Source organism: Canis lupus, chromosome 16 (assembly GCF_011100685.1).
Source record: "Canis lupus familiaris isolate Mischka breed German Shepherd chromosome 16, alternate assembly UU_Cfam_GSD_1.0, whole genome shotgun sequence".
Classification (NCBI taxonomy): domain Eukaryota; kingdom Metazoa; phylum Chordata; class Mammalia; order Carnivora; family Canidae; genus Canis; species Canis lupus.
The window spans coordinates 9,857,522-9,878,562 of NC_049237.1; the positions used below are offsets into that span (position 1 = coordinate 9,857,522).

The following is a 21,041-nucleotide window of genomic DNA, read 5'->3' on the forward strand; positions in this document are numbered from 1 at the left end:
TACTCTCTTTTCCTTGTAAATTGCTGCTTTACTGTGAATTCTTTCTGGACCAAAGAACTAAAAGAATACTAAAATACCATGCATTTAATAGTATGTTAATATACCACAGAGAGGTTGTAACCTCATTATTAGTTGGAGTCAAACACTGACTTTGGATCTTGACCTTCAGGAGTATAATAAAGCCTATGAAGACTATAATATCTTTCTTACCATGGTGAGAAACAACTATCCTAAGTGCCTTGCACATCCCTCACTACATACTGCTTTCTCAGCTAAGACTATAAAATGTCAAAAGCAGAAGGCACATCCTTTTCCCAATTTCTCAGAAGGTTAAATAAGTGTATGTTTAAAAATGAAATACAATGGCCAACACGCACATGAGAAAATGCTCTGCATCACTGCATCAGGGAAATACAAATCAAAACCACAATGAGATACCACCTCATACCAGTGAGAATGGGGAAAATTAACAAGGCAGGAAACCACAAATGTTGCAGAGGGTGCGGAGAAAAGGGAACCCTCTTACACTGTTGGTGGGAATGTGAACTGGTGCAGCCACTCTGGAAAACTGCGTGGAGGTTCCTCAAAGAGTTAAAAATAGACCTGCCCTACGACCCAGCAATTGCACTGCTGGGGATTTACCCCAAAGATACAGATGCAATGAAACGCCGGGACACCTGCACTCCGATGTTTCTAGCAGCAATGTCCACAATAGCCAAACTGTGGAAGGAGCCTCGGTGTCCATCTAAAGATGAATGGATAAAGAAGATGTGGTTTATATATACTATGGAATATTACTCAGCCATTAGAAATGACAAATAACCATTTCCTTCAACGTGAATGGAACTGGAGGGTATTATGCTGAGTGAAATGAGTCAATCGGAGAAGGACAAACATTATATGGTCTCATTCATTTAGGAAATATCAGAAAGGGAGACAGAACATAAAGACTCCTAACTCTGGGAAATGAACTAGGGGTGGTGGAAGGGGAGGAGGGCGGGGGCTAGGGGTGAATGGTGATGGGCACTGAGGGGGGCACTTGACGGGATGAGCACTGGGTGTTATTCTGTATGTTGGCAAATTGAACACCAATAAAAAATAAATTTATTATTTAAAAAAAAGGAAATACAGCTTAGTTACCTTTCCGAAAATTTTTGATTTTGGAAAGACTGGAAAAAAAAGTTGTCACTTCAATGAATCTAAAATGATTAATCTCTTCAACATTTACAGAGCTCCTTCTTCAAGCAAGGCATTGTGCTTTGTGCTATCAAATACACACTAAGCCATAAACTGTCAGCTACAATGTAGAACTTGGCAGAAGAAAACTTAGGAATAGAGAGGAAGTATTATTGAGTCATAAATGGAAACAACTGTATGAAAAAGGCAGGGATTTCAAATTCACAAATACTTCAGAAAATACTGAATTAAATTGCTATAACATATTGTCCATTAACAGTAACTTACCTCAAGCTGATGTAGTAGAGCTTTTCCTTTTTTATTTATTTCTACCATCAATGTAAATATAGCAACTTTAATATCCTGTTCCACCTGCTTTTGATTTTGATTTACTTCAATTATCCTGAAAATTAAATGAAAGGGGGAAAAATCTAAAATCTAAGGCAGAAAATGGTCTTATAATATTTAAAATTTATTTTTTAATGTCTAACTTAGGCCAAATGTTTTCAACTATTAAAAGCTCGGCTATTTCTAGGGGTCCTTCAGTGTAAATGGACTTTCTGGAAAATGACACAGCAGAAATATAGTTCTTCTAAAAGACATAGTCATTTAATTCAATCTTAAAATCAAATGTGTAAAATTGTAAGAGAAAGAACACATTTTAAGAAAATATGGTTTGGAAAGATCATAATCAAAATCATCCAAGAAAATCAATACTTGGCCTAAAAAGGTGGACCAAAAAAAAAGAAAAAAAAAAAAAAAAGAGTTATAAACAAGAAAACCAGGACTCTGAAAATGTTTGACTGTATCCACTGTAACTAAGCAGCAGGAAAGTGTAAATGTGTCACTCTCAGTCATCTTAACTGTAACAGCATTCATTATACCTGCACAGAGACAAAGAGAACAATAGTAGTTTGCTATTTTTAATAACACATTTTCTTGAAATAAGCAGCTAACTACTACTTATATTTCATCAAATACCATGTACTGTTTTTCCTTTGATTAGAGAAAATGGAATGCTGTTTTCATGGAGACTGAAATAGACAGAAAGAAAATACATAGCATCACACCAGAGCATCTTATAGAAGCAAAAGAAAATAATGGGCCACCTACTAAAGATTCCAAGATAAATTAAGTTTCATCTCTCCAGTCAGCTTCTCCAATAGTTACCCTCTAAAACTTAAAACCAATAGGGCAGATATTTTATTCTCTGTTGCAAATTAATTGGCACCAATATTGGCTATAAGATCAAGAAACCCAGATAGATCTGAGAAGCAAACAACACGCCCCCGCACCACCCGCCATAATTTAAATCTTCATAATGGCTGAACAGGATGAAGAAAGGACGAGAAATGCCATGTTTGCACATGCATAAAAATAAATATCAAAGTAAGCCAGCCCAATAAATGTAATCCTTTTATAATCAGGTAGTCTACACAGATAGGAGCAATTAGCACCTAATCCAGGGATTCTTTAAGTCTCACCACAATTCAAAAACCCAAATCGTTCCATTCAATAATGTATGACTTTGTAAAAACAGTATAAACCACTGACAGAAAGGTAAAAAAAAAAAAAAAGAAAAAAAATGTGGAGCATTCACACTATCTGATTTGAAGACTTACTATAAAAAACTACAGTCATGAAGAAAGTTGAGTACTGGCAAAAAAGAAAAACACAATGGAACAGAATAGTGTTCAAAAGTAAACTTATACATATATGGTCAACTATTTTCTACAAAGGAGCCAAGGCAATTCAAAAGCAACAATATGGTCTTTTAAACAAAGGGTACTGGAGCAAATGGATGTCCATATGTTACAAAAAAGTGAAATTTGGCCTATAGCTCATATCATATACATAATGACAGAATAAGATAAAAGTCAAGAATACATTTTGTCAAGTGTGGATCTTTTACACAGAATTAGTTATTTTACAATTTTTACCATTTGCCACTTAGATGGTAGAAGCAACTAGAACTATCTGTCTTAATTATTCCATAATATCCTTTACAAATTTTTAACTACTTAAAAAACTTTTAACCCACCACTTACTCTATTTGGCAAAAACAGTATTGTGATTAGAATATGGTAAATGAAACAGTATTTGGTTAATACATTTGTTATATGAAAGAGGTAAAATGAACTGAGAGCTGGTAAGAAAGAATAATAAAAAGACAAATAGAACTGTTATCACGATTAATAAAAATGAGTATAATAATAATACTGAAGCATCAAGAAGAAGGTAAATTATGTTCAAGAATATCTTTAAAAGAGGGATCCCTGGGTGGCGCAGTGGTTTAGCGCCTGCCTTTGACCCAGGGCGCGATCCTGGAGACCCGGGATCGAATCCCACGTCAGGCTCCCGGTGCATGGAGCCTGCTTCTCTCTCTGCCTGTGTCTCTGCCTCTCTCTCTCTGTGTCTATCATGAATAAATAAATAAAATCTTTAAAAAAAAAAAAAAAAAAGAATATCTTTAAAAGAATTCATTTCAATCATGGAATTGCCTGGAAAAATTTCCTAATGTTCCACTTTAGCCATGCTCCAAAATGACAAGTATAACAGATTATGATGGCTTTCTTTTTCTTTAAAGATTTTATTTTATTTACTCATAAGAGATACAGAGCGAGCGAGAGGCAGAGAAGCAGGCTCCACACAGGGAGCCCGACGTGGGACTCGATCCCGAGTCTCCAGGATCAGGCCCTTGGGCTGCAGGCGGCGCTAAACCGCTGCGCCAAACGCTGCGCCACCGGGGCTGCCCCATACGATGACTGGTCTTAAGGAAGAGGAACCACAAAAGACTTTTCCTCTATGCAGAACATTCAAAGCCCATCTGCGGCCTCTTTTATTTAGGCTCCTTCTAAATAGCAGTTCTTGATTTGTTTAGGCAGTGATAGGTCGCTTTTGAATGCAAAAAAAAAAAAAAAAAAGTGAGATTGGTATTTCGTAGGTGTTGTAAAGGTTGTAATAGGTCAGTGTGTGTTTCAAAGGGATTTAAAAAAAGGTGGGGAAGGTTAGACAAATTCCTCTTCCATGTGGAGATTAGTGGTTTACTCCCCTAATCACTGACTTGTGAATATGAGCCTTCGGATAGTTGAGGAGGAGGACTGCTTTGGAAAGCAAAAAGTATAACAAGTAATAAGCAGAAACCATGTAAGTATTGTATCTGATAAGGAATAAAAGGTATGTGAAACTATTAAATGATCCCTGTCTCCTGGTGTCCTAAGATCTCCACCATATTGCAGTTAAAAGATGACAGGCCAGAGAAGGCATCTCAAAGTTTACCAATGCTTAAAAAAGCAGTTATTAAAAAAAAAAAAAAGCAGTTATATATATATAATCAAGTGTTAAAATATTTTACAATACCAGCAAAAATAGTTGATTTTGTTTTTAAATCCCTGTATTCCTTTAAAATTTGAAACACCAGATAGTTATAAATTTTCAATATCTGCTAGGTAAATGAGCCATTACTCAATGTAGTTTATTACAGTAACAGTTTTTGAAAAGAATGCTTTTCAGCCCAGTTTCCAGAACTTAAAAGTTTCTAGAGAAGTCTTATAAATTATGTGTTATTAGAGCCATCTAACAGCTTACCTAGGCTTATTTTCACCACCAGCTAAGTAAAATGTTCTAAAAGTGAATATACTTAATACATTACATAAAGATGATTTTTTTTTAATAATACCACAAATGTAAATGTACCTGTTTTGGATCTGATTTCCTGTGAATTTTATGTATTTTGTTTTTTCCATCAGTTTGGTAATTAGTGTATCTATGATCACTTTCTGATTCTGAAAAGCTTCTTCTATAAATTGGTACCTGGAAAGACAAGTAAACAAGCTAATTATTTCAAGCTAATATATCTAAAATGAGGAAAAGCCCCCAAATAGAATCTATTTAAGATATCATAAAAAACAAATAATCTTAAAAAAAAACCCTCAAATATATCCCTAGAAGGCAGGTTTTTCATGCTTTCCAAATTATCCCTAGGAAAGAGGGAGTCTTTATAAATATATTATTCATGGATACTCTAAATTAATTTGGAAATTTGGGAAAGATAAACATCATGCATGGTTTTAGCATCTTAGGTCACTTGGCCAACCTGGCAAAAAGTAATCACAGATATATCTAAGTAGATTTATTTATTATTTTACAATTTCATAACTAGGAAACGTTGATGCTGTAAACATACATTTTATTTTTTTTAAGATTTTATTTATTCATGAGAGACAGAGAGAGAGGCAGAGGGAGAAGCAGGCTCCATGCAGGGAGCCTGATGTGGGACTTGATCCTGGAACCTGGGGATCATGACCTGAGAAAGGCAGAGGTTCAACCACTGAGCCACCCAGGTGCCCCTGTAAACATACATACATACATACATACATACATACATATATATATATATATATATATATATATATATATATATTCTAAACATATATTTTAAAGATCACTTTTAAGTTGTGCCATCATAGAGGTCACAAATATATGCCTTTGGGAAAAATGGGAAGAGTAAAAAAAAAAAAAAAACAAAAACAAAAAAAACAAAACAACCTCTTGATGTTATAATGCCTTAAATGCAGTAAGCTTTAAGCAACATAAAATATAGCACTTTAAAAAATTTAACTTGGAAGTGAACATGATAACCCCTGACAAACCATGTAGATAACTCAAGAGTAGCTCCAGGGAAATAGTAATGTAGAAGATAACTGGTTTTATTAATTTTTCATAAAATGCATAAAATACGGTAATTTACATAATGTGGTTTAAAAGTACAAGGTCACTTAAATCACTAAATAGGGATGTCAGCATTAGAAAAAAAAGGGGGGAACACAGTTAATTATTCTGTTGGATTTCCTTTGTATATAATGCACTCTTCGGGACTGTGGTACAGTGTAACATTAAATGAAATGGTCAGAATTGTCACTCTTATCTTGTTCCTAAACTCCATCTAAAGACTTTGAATATTCTGGGCAGCCCAGGTGGCTCAGCAGTTTACCGCCGCCTTTGACCCAGGGTGTGATCCTGGAGTCCCACGTCCCTGGAGCCTGCTTCTCCCTCTGCCTGTGTCTCTGCCTCTCTCTATCATGAATAAATAAATAAAATCTTAAAAAAAAATAAAGACTTTCAATATTCTGTTATGATGTTTTCTAGTTCTTTTTACAGATAACCTTATCAGGTTTAGGAAATTTATTTAATTCCTAGTTTGCTAAGATAAGATCTTCTACCACACGTACATGTATATATACATAGATATATATTTTTTACAGAATGTTTCTTCTGTCTCTATTGAAATGATCATGTAATTTTTCCTTTATTCTTTTAATGTGATGAATTACACGAATGATTTTCAAATGTTAGATGAACTCAGTATACCTAAAACAAAGCCAACTAGGTTGCAATTAGATTGTCCAAAAATCACAATACTACTGTATTTGGTTTCCTATTTTATTTCTTAGAATTTTCATTCATTTCATGGATGAGACTAGTCATTTTTTTATTCCTCATAAGTTGGAGAGAATACATTCTTTCATCATTCTCTGGACAAGGCTGTATTAATTTAAGGTGTTATTTTACCTCCCCTATGTTGTTGATTCGTCCATTAAGTCATCTGGGTGTGTAATTTTCTTTGTGAGGAATTTACAAATCATGAATTTACATTAAAGGACTATTCTGGCTTTCTAGCTTATTTTATGCTAGTTTCAGTAAGATGTATTTTCTAAGAATTATTTTCTTTCAAGTAAAATTTTTCAAATCAATTGACAGATATTCTTTTCATAATTTTAAATGCTGTTAGAAGATGTACTGATGCTCCTCCTTTTAGCTCCTGGCATTGGTCGGGTGGGTCAGCTCTCAGTCACTCATAAAGGGATTTGTCAATTTACCAATCTTTTGAATGATTTGATTTCTGACATTATCTGCTTCATTAATGTCTGCATATGCTCATGGTGTCCTTTTCCCCACTTTAGGTTTATTCACTGATTTTTCTAATTTGAGATAAATGTTTGATACATTTACTTTTTTTATTCTTGCTGTCTAATATATACATTTCATGATCTATAGATCTTCCTCTCATATGGCCTTTACAATATATTTAGGATATTATTTCTAATATTCAGATAAAAGTATCTTCTAATATCCACTGGGATTTCTTCTTCAATGCTTTATTTACATTTATTTCTAACTGCTTATTTTGAAATAACTTTGAAGTTAAATCTGCCATGGTACAGAGATGTATATCTTTACACAGCTTAGTTTTTTAAATAGACTCATCATAGCTCTTTAACACCGTAATAATCAGTATGCATTTTCTAAACACAGGGCATTGTTATGCAACCATATTATAACGATTAAGAAAATGGACACGGAGATCATTCTCTCACCTACTCTACACACCATATACCAGTTATACCATTTGTTTCAGTCATGTCCTCTAAATAATTTTCCCCTTCTAGTCCAGGCTGCAGTATGGGATCATGCTTTGCTGCATATAGCTTTCATATGAATTTCAGGTCTTCATTTTCAAATATATGGAGAATTTTCTCATCTATTATCTTCTAGATTTAACTGCATTGAGTTTACACCAAGACTTAATATGATTTTAACCCTCTGAAATTTAAGACTGTCCTAACATAAGCTCAATTAAAATTTTTTTTTCATGTTTGAAAAGAATGCACATTATTGGGTGCAGTGTTCCTTAATGTCCACATAGTCTTTAGGTTATTTGAATCTCGGCGGAATATCCTGATTTTTAAATCTGCTTGTTTTGTCAATTATTGAAAATGTCAACATTTCCCACCCTATGGATTGGTCTATTTGTTCTAAGTTCTGTTACTTTTTGTTATATATTTTAAGGCTATGGGCATACATATTTAGAACTGCTCTATCTTTTAAACGAAGAGACCCCTCTATTGGATAAAGTGTCCCTCTTTATCTCAAGGCACTTTGATAGAACAGCTTGCCTCTGATTAGTGTTATGTGGTGTATCTTTTTCCATTATTCTTTCTACATACTTAGGTTTTAGGTGTTCCTCTTATAAAAAGCAAATGGCAGATTTTATATTCTTTTTCTTATCCAGGCCAAAAATCTTTTAATTTGGAACATTTTACCCATTTACAGTTATAATTACAAATATATTTACAGATTTACCAACTTACCAAGTCCTTATTAAATCCCATCTGTTCTTTGTTTTTCTTTTATGGCCTGTTTTTAGACTGCCTAATGATTCCACTTCCCCTCCCTGTTAACTTTGATAATCCTAGACACTTTTACTATTCTTTTAGTAATTACTCTAGGCATTACAAAATACAGATCTAGACTTATCATCTAATACTAATTTGTACTTTTTTATCATCTTCTACAACTATTCATGAGTCTTACGACATGAACTCCACATTCTCCCAAAACATCTATTGTGTAAATATACAAAAAACACTAAGACATTTTTGTTTCCTAAGTCAACATTTATTTAGATTTACTCATACCATTTTAATTGCTCTTCATTCCACCATTCATTAACTACCATTTCTCTTTTGCCTAGGTATACTTTAGTGAGGGTTACTGGGATTATCCCAGTTTATTTTATCGGACATGTCTTTCATTAATCTTCATTTTAAAAAAATGTTCAGAGTATAGAATTTTACTTTTGTAATTATTTTCTTTCTGTATTTTAAAATTTTTTTTTTTTTATCCTGCTGGAGTTTTATGGCTTCCTAAATATGGGCTAGACAGCTTTCATCAGTATTACCACATTCTAAACCATTATATTCTGTCTTTAAATGTTGCTTCCTTCCCATTCCCTCTTTTCTCCTTCTTGGCCCCAGTTACACACTGTATTACTTCTACTTTCTATCTTTTTGTTTACCATGCTTCATTCTGGGTATTTTCTTACTTTCCTTCTAGTTCATTAATTCTCTTTTCCTGCTACATCAAATCTGTTACAGCCAATAATGAGTTAATTTCAGTTATGGTAATTTTCAATTCTGGACTTTCCATCTCATTCTTTATTACAGTTTTCATTTCTCCAACCAAATTTTCCATTTTGTCTCTTCAATATAAAAAGAGGTAGCCCTAAGGGTCTTTTTATATTATTTATTGTATCTGCCAGGTTTTGTTCATGTTGTCTAATCTCCTAGAATACTTGATTACTTCTAATTATGTGTTGGACCATTTTGCAAAGTTCATTACTGAATAAATCTGAGACACAGGATGATGTGTTTTCTCTTCAGGAAGGATTTATATTTAATTCTACCAGGTACATCTTGGGGCACCAGTATTATTTCAATTTACTTCATCTTTGGGTCCTGAAGAATTTGATGTTGAGGCTTCAGTCCCAGTCATGAACTATTGAGTACCAAATTCATCTTTACTTAAACAGTGTAGACTTTCAGAATTCCAAATCAAGGCAAGGAGGAGAAGCCTTCAACCCCTGTAATCTCTATCTTCTCATTCTCAGCCCTGTGGCCTATCAGAAGTCCTGGTAAATGCCTCAAAGAGGGGAAAAAAGCTATTATTTTTTCTCCCCACTCCAATCTGGCCTCGTAATTCTTTACTATTAAGCTCTAGATTTTTTATCAACGACTTCTGTATTTTGTCCAGGTATTCTAGTTATCCTCACTGGTATGGTTTGGTCCAAATTATCTAGTCTGCCATTACTGGGACCTTAGATCATTTTTTCCCTTTTTCTTTTCTTTTTTAGTTTTTACTTAAATTCCAGTTAGTTAACATATGGTGTATTAGTTTTAGTTGTATAATTTAGTGATTCAACACTTATATACAACACCCAGTGCTCATCACACCAAATGCATACCTATCATCTATTTAACCCATCCCCTCACCCACTCCTCTAGTAACCAATCATCAGCTTCTGAGCCTAGATCATTTTAATCAATTTTGTTTATATTAATCAGAATCTTACTATTTAAATAAAATCAGTGGCTGCTGACTCAAATGCCTATGGGAGGTCAGATTTAAAAATAAGCTTCCGCAGGAATTATAATGAATTGGGAAACCCATGCCTCATTCTACAGAACACTGAAGTGAATTCCACTCAATGCTGATAAGAATATGGGGCCATGACCGTAACAAGTTCCATTTTCTCAAAAACCCAAAGATCCAATTTTTTTTTCTTAAGGTAAAATCTCCTCACTTTACAACACTGGCAACAAATTCCATTTATTTTCAAATAGTGTGCAGGCCAGTGGTTCTCAATTCAGGGTGATTTTGTTCTGCAGGGCATTTGGCAACATCTGGAGACATTTTCGGTTGTCACAACTAGGATGATGTCACTGGAATCCAGTGAATATAGGTCAAAAATGAACCTAAGCACCATACAATGAACCTGAAGCAACCCCCAGCCAACAAGTATCAACAGTGCCCAAGTTGAAAAATACTGGAACAAGCCAACATACTGCTGGCCAAAAAAACTTTATTTGTTGACTGCCATTTGGCTGGGGTTCCAGCAGTCCTTTATTTCTCATATAGCTTATTATAAATGTGTGTCTATAATTAAAGATGTCAGTACCTATGCTCTTTATGCTCTAATAACTGGCAGTCCCGGCATGTCAGTTTGTCACATGTTTCACAGTAAAGCTTTAGCTGTTCCTTCTTATGAAAAGGACAAAACACTGGTCGCTGACTGGTCACACCCACTGCCTCTGTAGAAATAATGGGAGGCAAAAAGAAGAAAATTAATATAAGTGAATACTACATAATTATTAGATTGTTTTAAATTTGAAACCATTGATATATAAAAGAGCTATAAATAGTTCCACCAACACCATCACTACTACTAGGCTTTATATATATTAAAGTAGCATTGTACGGTGACAGATGGTAGCTACACCTGTGGTAAGCAGAGCATAATGCATAAACTTGTCAAATCACTATGTTGCACATCTAAAACTTATGTAACATTGTGTGTCAACTATACTTTCAATTAAAAAAAGAAAAAATATATTATGTATTCTCAGCATTTTAGAAGGAAAACATAAATAAGTTTTTCTTTCCAGAAATTCAAATTAACCCAGGAGAAAAAGAAAAGTATGTAGTTAAAAATATGCTTTCTGTAATTAATAAGTCTTTTTTCTTTTTTTTTTTCTTTTTTTTTTTTTGTAATTAAGAAGTCTTAAGAAAATAGCCCAGGTTAAGTGAGTGTGAACCAACTAGATGTTTTCTACTCAAAATATGGGAGAAGATGGTTTTAAGTGGAATTCAGAAATATCTAATAAAAATGTATAAAGAAAAAAAATGTATAAAGAATGTGATGAAAAACTTATTTTCCCACTTTTGTAAAAATCCTTCCAGAGGATATCCATTAACACAGAAATAATCATAAAGTTTTCACTACATACTATTGTCCTCCATATAACTTTAATTTTCTTTCTTTCTTAAGAAAGAAAGCAGGGTTGGGGGGTAGAAGGAGGGAGAAACACAATCTCAAGCAGACTCCATGACCAGCATGGAGCCCAATGGGGGCTGGATCTCACAACCTGAAGACCACAATCCAAGCCAAAATTGAGAGTCCACACTTAATTGACTAAGCCACCCACGTGCCCCAGCCATGTAACTTTTTAATGAGCAATGCTTATGTTATAATGTTAAATTAAAAAAAGAATACAAGTAAATGTAATGATTAAATATAAATACCAGTTATTTCACTAATAATTATAGGTGAAATCCAAACATTTCAGAAATAATTCCACTTTCAGCAATAACCACCACTATTAGTAGCTTGGTATATGTTCTTCTGGCTGTTTTTCTATTTATATTTAACTATATACATTAGTAGGCACTTTGTTTTATAAAATTAATAAATGACACAAACTATCTTATAAGATTTCTTAACTCTTAGATACCTTTCTTATTTTGAGAGACAGCATGCGTTCACACACACACTTGAGCAGAGGAAGGTCTGAGGGAAAGAGAGAACCTCAAGCAGACACCACCACACTGAGTGTGAGGCCAATATGGGGCTTGACTCATGACCCAGAAATCATGACCTGAACCCAAAATCAAGAGTCAGATGCTTCACTGACTGAGCCACCATAGTGCCCCTCTTAGATACCTGTGTTAGTAAATATGTTGACTTATTTATTAACTGCATAGTATTTCATCAAATGATATAACCCCTGCATTGTTTCTCATTTTTTAATATTGTATAATGCTGAAATAAACATATAAAAGTAGAAGTCATTGATTAATGTTTCCACAGATCAATTCCAAGTAGCACAACTGTTAGGTCAAAGGGTGATTTCTACAAACATACATGATCCTAAAAAAAAAACTTGTACCAATTTGTATTCTTAACAGTGTAGAGTGGCTATTGCCTACATTACTAACAGTGTTTTGTCAGTACTTTTAATCTTTGCCAATCTCACAGAACAAAAAAGATTTCAATATCTTTAGACCTATTTCTTTAATAACTGAAACTGGACAACTTTTCACACTCATCAACCATTTGTATTTCTTCTAAGAATTGTCTGTTCACAACCTCTGCTATTTTTTCCAAGTGTCTTTCTTACCAATTTGCAGACACATTTGATACATTGCTTGCCAAAGATTTTAGAAATATTTTCTCCAGTCTGACTTGATTTATGTCATTTTCCCAAAAAGATCTTTAAAACATTTTACAGAAAAACGAATCTGGTTTTATTTTTTATGACTTTAGTTTTAGAGGACTGCTTCTAGAAAGGCTTTTTCCTAATTATAAAAAGGTTTTTTTTTTTTTTCCTTAGAGTGAACTTACATGGTTTCTCCTTTTAATATAAATTTTGTGTTTATCTAAAATTTATTTTCATATAGAGTTTACCCTTGAACAACACAGGTTTTAGGTGCCTGGGTCCATACACATGGATTTTTCTTGATAAAAAACAGTATGGTTACTATAAATGTATTTTCTCTTCCTTTTAGTTTTCTCAACATTTTCTTTTCTCTAGCTTACTTTGTAAGAACACAATATACAATACACAAACATACACTTCTTACAAAATGTGTTCTAGGGTACCTGAATGACTCAGTTCATTAAGCATCTGACTTCAAATCAGATCATGATCTCAAGCCCTGGGATCTAGCCAGCATCAGCTCCCTGCTCAGTGAGAAGTCTGCTTGTCTCTCTACCCCACCACCCACTTGTGTGCACATGCCTGTGCACTTGCACTCACACATACTATCCCTCCCAAATAAAGCTTTTTTTAAAAAAGTGTATTAATTGACTTTTACCAGTAAAGTGGTACTGGTACTAATAGTAGTTAACTGTAAAGTTCTGAAGAATCAAAGGTTTACAAAGTGGATTTTTGACTATGCAGGGATCAGCATCCTTAAGCCTCATGTTATTCAAAGGTCACCTGTACTAACAATATTTACAAAAACCTTATGTTGTATGCCAGCACGTAGAAAGAGTTCACGGACTCACATTTTCTGATCATAATAAAACTATACAGTTGAAACAGGAAACAAATAAAAAATCCAAGCAATGGGAACACTTTTGTTTTCCTTTTCATGAATTCTTAGATTCATAATAACCAGACTGTTAAGGAATTTGCTTTTTGCATTTAATATACATTATGGCCTCCTTTCCATATCATTATTTATAATGCACCAAAGTAATAAATAACACAAAATTCATAAGTCTAGGATTCAGAACCATAAATGCAGAATACTTAGATTTTTTTTTTTTTTTAACTAAGTAGGTTCTACACCCAATGTGGGGCTTGAACTCACAACCTGGAAATCAAGAGTTGCATGCTCTATCACCCGAACCAGCCAAGTGCCCCCATAAATGCAGAGTATTTAAAATATAATAGAAATCAAAGTGGCAAATTATATCAAGCTTTAAACATTTATAATTCTACAAAAAATAAATATCAAGTATTTATGTCAAGGAAGTTAGTATTAGAACTTTAAAATAAAACTAAGGTAAGCTGGGAGAAATTAAAGAAAAATAATGAGCTAAAGATATATATAAAATATAATTAGATAAATTTCAGAGCAAATGTTTCTATGGATAAAAACAAAAAGATAACCTACATCTAGTCAGATCCAAAAATAGGCAAAAATGCATAAGACTCATATGAGTTGGAAAGAAGGAAAATAACTGGAGAAAATTAGCAATATAGTAAAAGACTATTAAAAGCACAACACATCAAGACCAAATGCAATTAATTCTAGCAATGCAAAAATGGCTCACTATTATAATGTGAATATCCTAACAGCTCCCCTGTACCCTTCTCCTTAATGTGCATGTCATGTAGGCATCACAATAAATAGAGTGACCATATATCTTTAGTTGGCTTAGGTCATTCTAGTTTGTGCCTACTATCCAACAATAACTATAGAGCTTCTGATTTAGGTAATTAGAATATCCTATCACCCATTTATAGACTTCCTTTACTTATTGAAGAATTTGGATCCCGACTCAGTCATCCTTCTAGTCCTCAATGTCATCATCACTCTGGATGATTTAGAAGTCCACATCGATTACCACAAAAAAACAAGGCTCTCAAACTTTCTCATCTCCGGAGACCTAAAACTCCATTAGAGCTCCTTACATCATGGTCTCACCTTAGACTTTTGGTGGCCCATAAGTGCTCCATTTCTATAATCATAAATTCAAACATCTACTCTAATAACTTCAACTTTCTAACCTTCCAACTACTCTCCTGGGGCTCAATGATTTCTAGGTTCTTAATAATTTCTTTCATTATCAACTGACACCATCAATTTCATTTCCTTTATACTGTGGAGGCCGAGAACAATTAAGGCCATCCCACCTAAAGTTTAGCATTAGCACAAGTACAGCCATCTTAGGCCCCTGTGAATAAGAGCTGAACTGTATGGGAAAAACTGCAGAATGTCCTCAATGTCCTCGGCAGGGAATCCCATATCAGAAAGACAACAGAGCCCACACCTGTGGTAGAAAGTCCCATATTAGAATGATAACAGAGGCAATGCCCTTGAAAGCCCCATATCAGAATGTAAACAGAACTTGAGAAATTCCTCCACCCCTTCTGAAAATCCCCTAGACCAGCCTATAAAAAACCCAGCTGTAACCCACTTCGGGGTCCAAGTCCCTGCTCCCCAGTGTCGGGTATACTTGGACCCAAGCTCGTGCTTGCTAATAAACCCTCGTGCGCTTGCATTGGTGTTGGCTCCTTGGTGGTTTCTCAGATTCGCAATCTTGGGCACAACAATACAGTTTAAAAAAAAAATCCTTCATTTAGTAAATGCCATTATTTTTACCTCTCACTCTATTGAACTAATCCAACACCTATCTAGATAAGTTCGATTCTTCTCTATACCTACAAGTACACTGCTGAGGCCTGATGGAGGAAGTTTTATTTATTTATTTATTTTTTTTTTTTAAGATTTTTGTTTATTTACTCATGAGAGGTGGAGGTGGTGGACAGAGGGAGAAGCAGGCTCCCCTGAGAGAAGGGAGCTCGATGTATGATTCGATTCTAGGACCCCAGAATCGTGACCTGAGCTGAAGGCAGACGCTTAACTGACTGAGCTACCCAGGCACCCCCCGAGGGAGGAAGTTTTAAGGCCTGTTAATGCAATGTAACATTGATGCTACCAAACAGTTTCTGAAGCTGGAGCTCTCTTTTAACTGGAGTCATTTCAAGTATTCCCCACATTCCTTACCTTTTAATCCTATTTCCTCTGCTCTGTTTTTCAATAGATGGCTGAATTCACAAAAAAAGAGACAAGTCTTTCTAGCACTAATCTATTTAATTTATCCGAATCTATACTTGGCCTCTTCTCTTTTTGTCTTTTCCTCATCAGTGTCCTCAGAAATTATAATCCCACTTCCCTTGTCACCAGACTCCTAGCCTCATCTCTTATTCCTCCTCCCCCTGAATCTTACTCTCCAGCTATATTCAACTGTCTCTCTCTCTAGATATTTGTGCATGTACTTCAGTTTTCCCCACTCCTCTCCTTCCTGTGATAAAACTCTATTTCTTCTTCAAGCCCCAGATTTTGCTTCCAACCTAAATCCCCAAATCTTGAGTTTGGGGCTTCTTTCATGTGCTTCTACAGAACTTATGAGGCCAATTTGTTTGTAGCTTTCATCATACTAATAACTCCTGTGGGGCAAAATTATCTGTTTTATTCACTTTCCATCTCTAATGCACAGCAAAGTTTCTCGAATACAGAATAGATCTATGAATACTGGTTGACTTGAATTAAAGGCAATAAAGCAAAAATTAAAACCAAAAAATAATTTTTTAAACAAAACTATATTAATGAGCCATAAAAACAAATGAGGTGTGATAAACACTACAACAGATAAAAACTGAAAATATTGTGATATAAGTCAGACAACAAAGGACAAATACTATTTGATTCCACTTGCAGAAATAAGCAAATTCGAACAGACAGATTAGAAGTCCACGGGGCAGAGGAAAGTGGGGAATAAGCATTAATATTTAGTGGGTATTGTTTCTTCCTGAAATGACGAAGAAACTTTAGAAACAGGCAGTGGTGACAGCTTCATAACATTGTAAATGCCATTAATGCACTGTACACTGATAAAATGAATGTGTATATTAATGAATTATACACTTAAAAACGGTTTAAATGGCAAGTTTTAAGTTACATATATTTTACTATAATAAAACAAATTATTAGTAAACTTTACATTTTAAGTCATACAATAAAAACTGAGAAACTGTAAGTCACATAAAAGGCAGAGCTTCTTTAGTTATCTACATATCAAATATCATGAAACAGGTTTACCATAATGGTATCAGGCTTATAAATTTTAATTAAGCCCACCTCTTGTCATACCTTAGAAATAAGAGAAGTAATGAGAGAAGCTAAAAAAGTTTAAAAAGCAACTTTTTTTCCTTCCATTTCCTATACATTTACACCAAATTATATAGCATTTAAAGGAAAAGGGGGATTGGGAGTATGAATAAATATAAGGCAGAAAGATTTTATATCTACTCATATTTAACAACATTTCTAAGTCTTCAAATTTCAATTACAATACAGACCTCCTTATATTAAAAAACAAGAATGCATTTAACACTTACAATGGTATCAAAACAAAGCCAGGAAAGGAAGATAGAAAAGAGGAGGAAGGTTAGAGACCAAAAGAGATTAAAGCCAGTTTATTACCTGGAGATACTTCCTCCTTCTGTCTTACAGTGTGGTCTTTTGTGAACTTCACTCTTTGATGAGCTCTGATGCATGTCTTGCAGAGCCACTCAACACATTCTACACAAAACCCATTAGCTTCTGCATTGTCCTCACAGCTTGTGCATACCTAATAAGAGAAACATGTCACATCAATTTTTAACAAAAACAAAAAGGTGGTCAAAAAACTAGTCATATATTGGGACGCCTGGGTGGCTCAATGGTTGAGTGTCTGCCTTTGGCTCAGCGCATGATCCCGGAGTCCCAGGATCGAGTCCTGCATGAGGCTCCCTGCATGGAGCTTGTTTCTCCCTCTGCCTCTCTTTCTGTGTCTCTCATGAATAAAGAAAAATCTTAAAAAAAACAAAAAAACAAAAAAAACTACTAGTCATATAAAAATGATATGCCACTCATACTGGACTCTATCAGCTATCCTGACAGTGTTTGTAAATTTAAACTGACATGTTTTAAATTATAAACATATGAAATGGAAATATGGCATTGTTCTTCATTCAATATATCAAATATTCCAGGCACTATGTTAAGGTACAATGATGGAAAAGCAAACATGGGTCCTGCCCTTATGATACCAAGTCTTGTGGATAGGAGTGTGGGTTGATATTCCAGTTGCCCGCTTACTAGCTAAGTAGTCTTGGGCAGGTTACTTAGAATGCTTATCTTTAAAGTGAGGTTAGTAACAGATTTTATTCAGTAATAGTGAAATTAAATGTGAGGCACACAAACACTTACTGGAAAAATCACATTAATAAATAATTACAAACTGAGGAGTACCACAAAGGAAAGGTATGAGAAGCTATAAAAGCACATGATAGGGGAAAGTGATCTCATTTTAGTGGGGTTGGAGTCCTGGAAAAAGCGAGAGATTACCCAGGCAAGGCTTTCTCTAAGGAGATCATATTAACACAAAGATATGAAAGTTGAGTCATCAATTACTGATGAAAAGACTTCTAGGCAGCGAGAACAGCATGTACAAAAGCCTCTGGCAAGGAGAGGACAGCAGGTTCAAAGTACTGACAGAAAGTATGACTTAAGTGCAGAGATCAAGGCGAAGACTGGCAAGAGAAGCAGCTAGGGGCAAGGCAGGCAGAGGGGCCAGATGAAGCATGATCACATGGCAATTTTGGTCCTTGTCTGAGGAAGTCCCCCAAAAGCTTTTAAGTGACATGGCCAGACTTGCAATTTTAAAAATTACTGTCACTGCAATATAGAGAACAGATTAGAAAAGGGGCAAGTGCTTTCTGCAGAGACAAGAGGCTTTTTCAGTGGTTTAGGTGAGAGTGGGTGCACATATGAATGAATGAGGAAGATTGATAATAAAATGGCTTCAGAGGATGCACTCAAAGGGAGGTGAAGAAGGGATAGCTCCTTTGTTTCCAGCTTGTGTAACTGTGTAAAGGGTGGCATTATTCTCTCTGACGAAAGGTATTAGAAGTATATATAAGCAGTCTTCATATGCTAGGGCAAAAAAAATTTCCCTGTCAGTAGTGCTTTACATTAGCCAAATTCCAAATACCCGTATAACATTTTCCTTAATTCAAGCCTGCCTTTTCTCAGCTCTCATCATCTTTAGCTTTTCTAATATCATTGACTCCTACACTTCCCAGAAATCCTTTGGATCTCTTGATACCTCCATATCCTCTTATCTCCCTGATTGCCCTCTGGATCCCATCCCCACACTTCCTCTGATTCTGTACATTTTTATTAGATTTGAGGGCTGTCTCATCCATACTCCCTGCCTTAGCTTCAGCTATCCTGTCTTTAAGGATGTCACCTAAAATTTAATCTCCACACTATAGAAAGAATGAGGAATCCCTAGAATATGAAGTAAAATAAAAAAGCAAAGTGGAAAGTATATCATGCTCTTCTAAGAAAGATGGAGATGGGTGAAATGACATTTGCTAATATTTTTAAAATAACAAAATTACTTAAAATTACATAAAATATTTTAAATGGAAGAATAAAGGAGATTAAATGGCTACCTATAGGATAGAGAAGAAATAAGGTATATGGGTAGGTTAAACAGCAATAGAAGCTTGAGTTCTCTCAATACACTGTTTTATAGATTTTACTTTAGAACTATAGAAATGTTTTATATATAGTCCTAAAAATTTAAATTTAAAAAATTAAATCTCTAAAAACCAAAAGCAAATGAAACAAATGAATCTGCCTATCAAGTGGTGGCTTAAACATTCAGAGAATTATTTATTTCAAGTAACTTTAGAATATTACACTGAATGTTAATTAATACATTTTTTTTTAAAAATTGAAAAAAAAATACGGATTTGATTGACTATTTCCTATGCATACATGTAAGTAATTGCTGTCTTCCTTGCTTTCTATTTTGACAGAAACAGCTCTATAACTTCTACTTTCAGTACCAACTCTATTCTTCCATAGTCTTACTCCACAAACCATATTCATGCTGAGCTGGTTCCATATTAGATTCTTTTCTTTTTTTTTTTTTAGATTTTATTTATTTATGCATGAGAGAGAGAGAGAGAGAGAGAGAGAGAGAGGCGGAGACACAGGCAGAGGAGAAGCAGGCTCCATGCAGGGAGCTAAACCCCTGAGCCGCCAGGGCTGCCCCCATATTAGATTCTGACAAAAGATGGTGCTGGAGGAGGACTGCAGTGTCAGAGGAAGAAGGTACTTCATCATCTTAGTTGTCTATTTGCTTGCATTTTCTGTGTATATCACGCCAATCCATGAAACTTCACCCCGGTGATAGCAAGTGTATTCCCACAGTAGCACTTAGCCCTGGTTTGCAATGTTGTTAATCCTAACAGAACCAGCTTTGGAGATACTACCACCACAGGCCTACTCCTGCTCTGCTAAGCTCTGTGGTCCCAGGGCCAAAAGCTCAGACACCAACATGAGCTGAGCCAAGCAGCCTCTTCAGATGTTTGAACTGATGTTCTACAAGACCCTTCTTCTAACTTTGACTCTCTTTGTTCTCTGAGCTGCTTCTTTATAGTTGCTAGCTCTATGATACTTTAAGTATTTTTTATTCTTTCAGTAAACAGGTTTATATCTAGTAAACAATTCTTAATTTTAAGAATTAAGATAGTTCCTGATTGTACCAAAACTGATACAATATATCCTATAACATATATATATTTCAAGAAAACAAATAATGATGTCAATGTAATTAAGAACCAAGTTTTCCAATGTCAGATTAAGTGAGATAAAATAAAAAAAGACCTACAAATCTAAATTGGACTTATAAATATCAATATGGTATAGTGGTATATTTGCTTTTTCTTTCCTAGATAGGCTGCTTGTATATTTTCAGCAATTAGACACCCATTACCTCACATGGAAGCACATTTTATTTATGGAGAGTACACTATTGAGCCAAATGAAATCTATTTCTCTTCTTAAGGTCTTCTAGCTACAAGAATCTTAGAAATAGATGTTATATCCTCTTCTCAGTCACTTCTCATGAGTCAATCAAGCTATCAGTTTGCTTAGGAGTGGAACACATTCACATTTGATAATCACAGACTTTATTCCCTCTGCTGAATTTGAGTTTTCAGCACATCTATGATTCTCCTGATAATTGGGCAGTCTTCTTGGTACTATGCACATGACAGGGCAGGGAAGGGGAACGGTGAGCCTTCTGTGATCCTCAGCAGGGTCAAGGTAGAACCTCAAAGACTGGCTGCACTGGAGATGATTCTGGTCATCCTATGGGAAAGCCCAGAAGGCAT

The 21,041-nt window shown here is 34.8% G+C and overlaps 1 protein-coding gene across 2 annotated transcripts in view; it reads right to left on the reverse strand.

Moving 5' to 3' along the window:
* Positions 1 to 21,041, reverse strand: part of TRIM24 (tripartite motif containing 24) — a 99,523-nt gene that overhangs the window by 35,496 nt on the left and 42,986 nt on the right. For both annotated transcript variants that reach the window (XM_038559427.1, XM_038559426.1), the window contains exons 3-6: positions 17,293 to 17,440; positions 10,694 to 10,826; positions 4,873 to 4,989; positions 1,465 to 1,579 (exon numbers count right to left, since the gene is read on the reverse strand). In XM_038559427.1, the coding sequence (XP_038415355.1) occupies positions 1,465 to 1,579; positions 4,873 to 4,989; positions 10,694 to 10,826; positions 17,293 to 17,440 (513 nt within the window). The remainder of the gene's footprint in view (positions 1 to 1,464; positions 1,580 to 4,872; positions 4,990 to 10,693; positions 10,827 to 17,292; positions 17,441 to 21,041) is intronic.